The sequence below is a fragment of the Crocodylus porosus genome, unplaced genomic scaffold (assembly GCF_001723895.1).
Source record: "Crocodylus porosus isolate Cpor-Errol unplaced genomic scaffold, CroPor_comp1, whole genome shotgun sequence".
NCBI classification, from domain to species: domain Eukaryota; kingdom Metazoa; phylum Chordata; order Crocodylia; family Crocodylidae; genus Crocodylus; species Crocodylus porosus.
The window spans coordinates 367,012-375,242 of NW_017728933.1; the positions used below are offsets into that span (position 1 = coordinate 367,012).

An 8,231-nucleotide genomic window follows, 5' to 3' on the forward strand; every position below is an offset into this window, starting at 1 on the left:
TTAGAAATGGCTGAAATTGGTTTAAGATTAACTTGGTTGAATGTAGTGAATGTAGTATCAGACTTAACTGATTTAGGTCAAACCGGTTTATGAAACTTGTGTCTCAGCCCCCGTCCTGCTTCAAGTTAAATCAGAATCTGCCAGCATCCCAGCATTTTGCAGGCCTGGGCTGGGCTGTCTGCTTCAGAGAGCAGGGCTGGCCCTGCCCCTGCCCCTCTCCTCCCTATCTGGAGCAGTGAGGGCTGGCTCACCGCCCCCTCCAGGCAAACCCCTACTGGGGTCTGGGGCCAGGGGTGGGGGTTAAACTTCCCTTCCCCCAAGTACGGAGCTGCCCTGCCTGCTTACTTAGCTCTGGTTGCAACTGTGGACTACAAATCTCAGAGGCACCTGGAAGCAGGAAGAGGAGGAGATGAGCAACCCTGCAGAGTCTTGCTGCTGTAATTGTGGACTGCAAATCCCAGAGACCTCTGGGGGCAGCAGGAAGACAAAGTGAACACACAGCCTATACTGGATACATGCTAGAGAGCCATGCTCTAGCATCCCCCTGGATTCTGGCCTGAGCCACTGCAGGCATGTGGCTATGTTTCCTGAATCAAAAGTGAATGTCTGTTCATTTGCTTATTGGTTCAATCTGTGTAGCTTAAACTAACCTGCAAAGACTGAATCAATTCAGCCTTGGGCTTTTTGACTGTCTGTACTTAGCCCAAATGGTTTGCAAGTGTCCTTAAGCAAACTAAGGGTTCAGAAGATTTAGGTCTGGATATGCTATAGGCCAGATTATCCATTACACCACATGACATCTGCACTCAAACCAAAGCCCCCTTACAGTTCAAGGAAGACATAACAGAGCTGTAGTTAAACAGGAATCTTGACCACACATCATGTGGAGCAATTCCACTTTTGTTTACATTGGTATAATTTTGGAGTGACACCACTGTGTGGATTTAAATGGATGCAAAACTGTCTCAGAGATACAGTATAAATGGGGGTGTGGAGGTGAAAGGGTATACTATGCGGCTTATTACTCTGATGTAAACTGCTATTGATTTAATTGGCTTCCAATGAGCAACAAGGCCGAATCTTTCAAATAACACACTGTTAGCTCATCGATTTGAGACACCAATCCAAATAATAAGAAGAAACCATTCAAATCCATATCTCTGTGGAAAATGTTCATACAAATTGCCACGCAGTACCAATTTGCATAGCATGAACTTTCCTCCCCCAGGCAAAGAAGACATTTAAGTCAATTTTCCTCTTGAAGACATAAAGTATTAAAGCTTCTACTCACAAAAAAACATTGCTTCTTAATTCACTGGAAAACAATATGTGGAGCCAAATATTAGAGAATGATGAATCTCCACCAAAAATGTTACATGGTTGTCAGTACTTTTTCTTGTCTGAGTTTCCTGAAGTCTTCTGACTGCTGCACATGTTTATGAAAATGCTGGGCCAAAAGAAGTCATGACAGAACCCCACTGCATACAGCTGATTTATGGTAGAGATAAACTTGCCTTTCTGTACTAATTATATATATAATTACTCAATTTATTAGGGTTGGCAAGCTGCTCAATTGATTGGTCAAATAAGCTTTCCACTGGGCACTATGATCTAGTAGGGATCACGGAGACCTGGTGGGACTCCTCTCATGACTGGAACATAGTCATAAAGAGCTATGTCCTTCACAGAAGGGATTGGGTACGGAAGAGAGGTGGGAGTGTTGCCCTCTATGTGAAAGAGCAGTACACCTCCCTACAGGCTGATGTTGGCCAAAAAAGATCAGCTTGAAATCCTCTGGGTCAAGCTCTGGGGGAAGTGCGGTGAGAGAGACCTGACTGTAGGTGTATACTACAGGCTGCTTAACCAAGGGAAGGAACTTGATCTAGCATTCTCCCGTGAACTAACAGAGGCTGCGCATGCATGGGACATGGTTGTCATGGGTGACCTCAACTACCCAGACATCTCCTGGGAAGAGTGCTCAGCCAGCTCAGATAGATCATAATCCTTCCTGACCAGCACCAAAGAGCTTTTTTGACTCAGGAAGTGCACAGGCCAACTAGAGGAAATGCGGTTCTTGACTTGGTCCTGGGCAGAGGGGATGACCTGGTGACCAACTTAAACAGAGGGCAGCCTAGGCGATAGTGACCATGAAATCATTACGTTCATGGTCCGTCACAAGGCTGACAAAACAGGTACTAAGCTCAAAGTCTTAGACTTCAAAAATGCAAATTTTAATAAGCTCAGGTCACTAGTAGAGAATGCCCTGAGAGACCAAGGACCACAGGTAAAGGGAGCACAAGAAGAATGGTCATTCCTTAAGGATACAATCCTTAAGGCTCAGAGAAAATCCATTCCTTATGGAGAAAAAGTAGCAGAAGGGTCAAAAGCCCCTCTTGGCTAAGCAGGGAAGTTGCAGCACTCCAGAAAAAGAAAGAGGCGTATAAACAATGGAAGCTTGGGAGAGTCTCTAAGGAAGACTACTTGTCTACTGTCTTGTAGAAAACAGATTAGGCAAGCTAAGGCAGAAACCAAACTAAAATTAGCTACAAGAATCAACAATAACCAGAAGTCCTGCTTTAGATACATAGGGAGTAAAAGGAAAACTAATGGGAGTGTGGGGCTGCTGCTCAATGCCTCGGGATACCTGGTCACTACCACTCAGGAAAAAACGGAACTCCCAAATACTACTTTGCCTCCGTCTTTCACGAGACCAAGGGGAACAACATGCCAGGTAGGGCACAAAACGAGCAGGGCAGGATTGACACCATTCCCACCATTGCCATAGAACTGCTGTACAATCAATTAAAGAAATTAGAGGTACATAAATCAGTAGGACCAGATGAACTCCACCCAAGGGTGCTGCAAGAGTTGGCCAAACTAATCGCAGAGCCTCGGGCATAGGTCTTTCAAAAATCATGGGTCTCTGGAGAAATCCCAGAGGACTGGAAGATGGCTAATGTTGTGCCCATCTTCAAGAAGGGGAAGCATGAAGACCCGGGAAACTATAGGCCAATTAGCTTAACTTCTATTCCAGGGAAAATCCTAGAAATTTTCATCAAAGAGGCTATATGTGACAAACTTGCAGAAAGCAAGATACTGAATGACAGCCAGCATGGCTTCGTTGCAGGCAGGTCTCGTCTGACCAACCTCATTTCTTTCTATGATCAGGTGACTCATCAACTGGATGAGAGAAAAGCGGTTGACCTCGAGTTCCAGAAAGCCTTTGACTTGGTATCCCACAAGGTACTGATCAGAAAACTGGAAGATATTGGGCTGAACTGCAGGACCATCAAGTGGGCACAAAACTGGTTGCGGGGTAGGACACAGAGAGTCCAAATGAATGGATTGGTGTCATCTTGGTGAGATGTGGGCAGCGGCATACCCCAGGGCTTGGCACTTGGCCCAGCGCTGTTCAATATCTTCATCAATGACCTGGATGAGGGGATGAAAAGCCCATTGGCCAAATTCGCAGATGACACCAAGATATGGGGGTTGTGTGGACACACCTGCAGATAGGCTGCAGATACATGCAGACCTAGGCAGGCTGGCATGTTGGGCAGAACGGAACCAGATGAGGTTCAACATAGAAAAATGCAAAGTGCTGCATCTGGGAAGGAAGAACCCCCAGTACACCTACAGGCTGGGCATCGCTAACCTGACCAGCACTACAGATGAAAGGGATCTGGGGGTAACAATAGAACGCAGCATGAATATGAGCCAGCAATGCGACGCAGTAGCCACTAGGGCCAATAGACCTCTGGCGTGCATCAATCGATGCATCTCCAGTAAATCCAAAGTGATTCTCCCACTTTACTCAACATTGGTGCAGCCGCAGATGGAGTATTGCGTCCAGTTTTGGGCACTGCTCTTCAACAAGGACATGCTAAAGCTCGAGAGGGTCCAGAGAAAGGCCACCCGTCTGATCAGGGACTTGGATGGCAAGCCATACGAGGAGAGGCTGAGGGATCTCAGACTCTTCAGCCTAAAGAAAAGAAGGCTGAGAGGGGACCTGATTGCGGCTTACCGCTATATCAGAAACACACATCAGAGGCTCGGTGAACAACTGTTCACCAAGGCGTCCTGGGGGAAAACTAGAAACAATGGCCACAAACTCCTGGAAGATAGTTTCAGGCTGAACATTAGGAAAAACTTCTTTACAGCTAGGATGTCCAGACTATGTAACAAGCTCCCCCCAGAGGTGGTGCAATAATCTACCCTAGAGGTCTTCAAGAGGAGACTGGACGGTCACCTGGCTGGGGGTGTCTGACCCCAGATGTCTTTCCTGTTCATGCAGGGGGCTGGACCCAATGATCCTTTGGGGTCCCTTCCAGCCTATGGTTCTATGATTGTCAGCTGGCCAGTCAATTGACTGCATATATTTGACCAATCAAAGATTATAGCAATTTTACAAAAATACTACATGTTTTAGTTTTCTTGACAGAAATATCATTTTTTTTACTGTTTTTTGACACATTTCTTAATGTAAAATCTGTGTTTTTTCTGTGCATTATATGGACCTATTGGCAATTTTTTACAATATTTGACTGGTCAATTGACTGAGCTTTATTTAACCAGTCAAATACACAACCCTACAATTTTTTTTTTATACACACATACACACACACACACACACACACACACACACACACATAAACATGATGTAATTATGCCAACTGAATAAGAGAAACACTTACAGTTGTGTAAGTGTCAGTACAAACACTCACATATATAGCAGGTATAAACAGTAACAGTTTGTTTTTACCAGAGGAAGTCTGCAAGTTAAACTCATTAGAAAATGCAAAGTTATGTTTCCCACAGTAATGTCAGCTCACTCATGCTGTGTATTGAAACGCATGCAATCTTGCTGTTTGTTTCCCAGGCTCTCAAATTGATGAATAATAAATAGTAGAGAGTACAAGACAGACAAATGGGAAAGCTCCCGCTGCATTCCATGTCCATCTCCTTTCACTTTGGAGAATTTTACCTGCCAGGAAATAATAATGAAGAACCAAGAGCCACCAAATTTAGAGTCTCAAAATGACTTGGGATCTCATCCTACAATTCACACAAAGAAAAAATGTCCATCTAACTTAAAATTAGAGCAAAATCCTAGCTCCACTGAAATCAATGGGAGCTTTCCTTTCACTTTGCTAAGCCCAGAATTTCAGTCCTGAACTGTAAGACTGAGCCATAAGAACTGGGTAAATAAGGAAGGCATATAATTGTTTTGGCATACCATTTTTTTTCCTGCTCGCAATGCTGTAGCTAATTGAATCAAGTTGTTGGCTCCTCCTGATGGGCTTGTGTTATTGCATATGATCAGTCCACCCAAATTGTCCCCATGCTCTGAGCCACAGGAATCTGAACCTTTAGGGATTTCAGCAGCAGACATAGTTCAAGGAATTGTTTCTTAAGTGCAATAGCTGTTATAGAAGGCACATACCTTGTCACCTGGCTTAGGGCGCATCACAGACACACGGTCATAACCTTTCCGCAGCAGTACCCACAGGGCATCCAGTTTTCCCTGCAATGACAAGAAATGTGGTGAATAATCATAGATACAACCAACAAAGTGAATATTGAGGATAGCACAGCTCAGGCCTTTTGATTTGATTAATTTGAATGCAATGCTTGTGAGAGGTATCAGGTTATCAAGAACTCCCTTTCTCCACAGCACTTACAGTTGGTGCAAAGGGTGAAGATTTCAAAGGCACAAAGAGCAGCTGGGACCTACTGGCAGTACGAGCTGGGTACCCAACTCTCATTTGTACCTTGAAACTCTCCCCCAACAGCTTGTGGGCAACCTAGAAATACTTAACAAGGCACTTAACTACAAATTTCCCCACACTATCCCCTGTTAATATACCTTAATTCTCAGCTACCTTCCTTGGTTGAAGGGGTTTCAGTTACCTATTCAGTTCCTGAAGCCTCTACTGAGCCTGCTAGGGAAATGCTATGAGAATACAGCAAACCAGTTAGGTGCGTTTCTACAATACTGTCCCTACCTTGGTCTCTTCCTCTTCCTTAACTCATTGCTGGTTTGTAGGTAGCTCTAGGCTTCCTATTACTAGCTCCAGCTTGGTCCTAACTGCATCCACACTCACTACAAATAATTGTTCCAGCTGCCATTTATATGGGTAAATATAACCTGCCTTGGACTCATAAATAGAGCAGGGGCTGAAAAAGTATCTATCAATTAATTCTAGGTGGCTTGGTCCCCAGTGTGCGCTAAACAATAACCAGCTGAACATCAGTAATGGAATACCAGGTTACCAAATCTTTCATGCATTCAGGCTTCTCCAGCTTTGTCCCTTGTGCTAAGTGAGTGTCTGATTTCTCCAAGCAGTCTCACACACCCTTCAAGATGCTTTGATCCCATGATTTCAGGGTCAGTCTACCCACAGTTATTGCCCTTATGATGCAGTACTGCTCACGAGATGCTGTTAACCTCCCTGTGTGGTCTGTCTTTGGCTCTCATTGAAAGCCTGGTACATGCCAAGAAATCTTACATGCCAAATGTATTTTCTTCACTAGCTGAAAGTTTTCAATAGGGGGTTGGTCTCCTGGTTTGTAGTACTATAGTACAAAATACTAAATGAGCTAGAAACAGAGCCAGTTGAATTTTTTTCTTTTTACCCCTAAAGATTTTTTTTTTTTAAATTTACGGAAAAAGCAAAAAAAGTTTATTTTTTGACTGAAAGCAGGATCTTCAGGTCATCCTGGGAAGTCAACATTTTCCATGGAGAGCAGACTCGTCACCAAAAAATGCCATTTTCTCAAAAAGCCATCTGTTGAAAAGTGGCTTTGATACACCATTTCTGAGCAGACCTAGACAGAAGTAACTGACTGAGATATGGGGCTTGGACCTCCCTACCTCCTTTGCAATCTCAATAACATGTTTGTTTCCAGATGGAATTAGGCAGCGACACAAGTTCCAGTAGTGTAGTTGCTGTCCAAATGAGTTGAATGAGGCAGAAACCCCAAAGGTGCAGGTTACTGTGGCAGCAGGCTGATGAGGGAATTAGCTTGCACCTGCACCTGGTCAGCTGACCAGAAGAAGGCAGGGCCCTGGACACATATAAACCTCAGGGCTGGGACCAGGGAGTTAGTCCTCTGGCAGCAGCCAAGGGGGAAGGAAGTCTTATAGAGGAAGCTAACTGGAGATAATTAGCTACCTGTTCTGCTTCTAGTAGGATTAAGGGTCTATACGAGCTCATAGGTACTGAGGGAGGCCCAGCAGATTGAAAGAGAAGCCTGTCTTCTAAAAGGGGTTAGAGTATGGACCCTATGTAATTGTTGTATTGTAGCCCAGGGGCTTGTGCTTTCTGTTGTTATTTAAACCTGGGGACAGGGCAGAGGCTATTGGGGGTGGAGGAGGCCTCATTGGGGGCCCACTACAGTGTGGAGAGCCTAGGGCCAGTGCAGGCACAGAGACAAGGCTGGGGAGAGGCAATATTTAAATACCATCTGCGAGACTTGGGGCATGGTAAAGGGGTGGTTTTGGAGCCATGCATCTAGCTCATAAGGCTGAGGGTGTCCGGTGAGGCAAACATTTGCAGCAGGACCCAAAAGGGGTCCAAGAATCCACAGGGTTCAGTGTGGTCCATCGGGACCATGTCCAAACACAAACTCAAGGGCAGCTTCCCTATTTATTATAATTACCAACAAGACGTGGCAGGCGAGGAAAAGGGTGCCTGTTGGGCAAGACTGGCATGGTCACAGAGCTCTAGGGGCATCATAGCCATACCTAGGGACCCCATCCCGTGACAACCTCACATAGACCTTTGCCTAGTATAAGAGGGCTCTGATTCCCAGTTGGACCATTTAGGCACAACTGTAATAAGAAGTACGCTGCTAGCTCAGAAATGCCCCTGCCTAACTTATGGCATGACATGAAAAAAAGGGAAATTAGAACTACATTCTAGGGGAGAAAGTTCTCCAAGAAACAAAGCAAGCAGCACACAGCTTTGAACGCTCCAATTTGTTTTCCTCCTTGGATTCTTTAACCTGACTTATAAAATGACTAGCTTCTTTTAGCAGTCAAAGGAATGCTTCAGGAGGGGAAAAATCCAGTTGGCATTACATGAATAAGCAGCAACAAAACAAAAAGAAAGAAATCTGTGAACCATCAGGAATCACGTCTGACAGCACTTAAGAGCCCCTGAGTACTTCAAACTGCAACATAGCCTCTCTCCAATCACAGAGGTCCATCTACTGTGCAGACCTGACTT

General features: G+C 44.8%; 1 protein-coding gene across 1 annotated transcript in view; it reads right to left on the minus strand.

The window, feature by feature from the left end:
* Window positions 1–5,410: 5,410 nt before the first annotated feature.
* Window positions 5,411–8,231, minus strand: part of ANTXR1 (anthrax toxin receptor 1) — a 118,992-nt gene continuing 116,171 nt past the window's right edge. Inside the window, exon 17 of the mRNA XM_019545887.1 lies at window positions 5,411–5,524. Coding sequence (XP_019401432.1) covers window positions 5,411–5,524 — 114 coding nt within the window. The remainder of the gene's footprint in view (window positions 5,525–8,231) is intronic.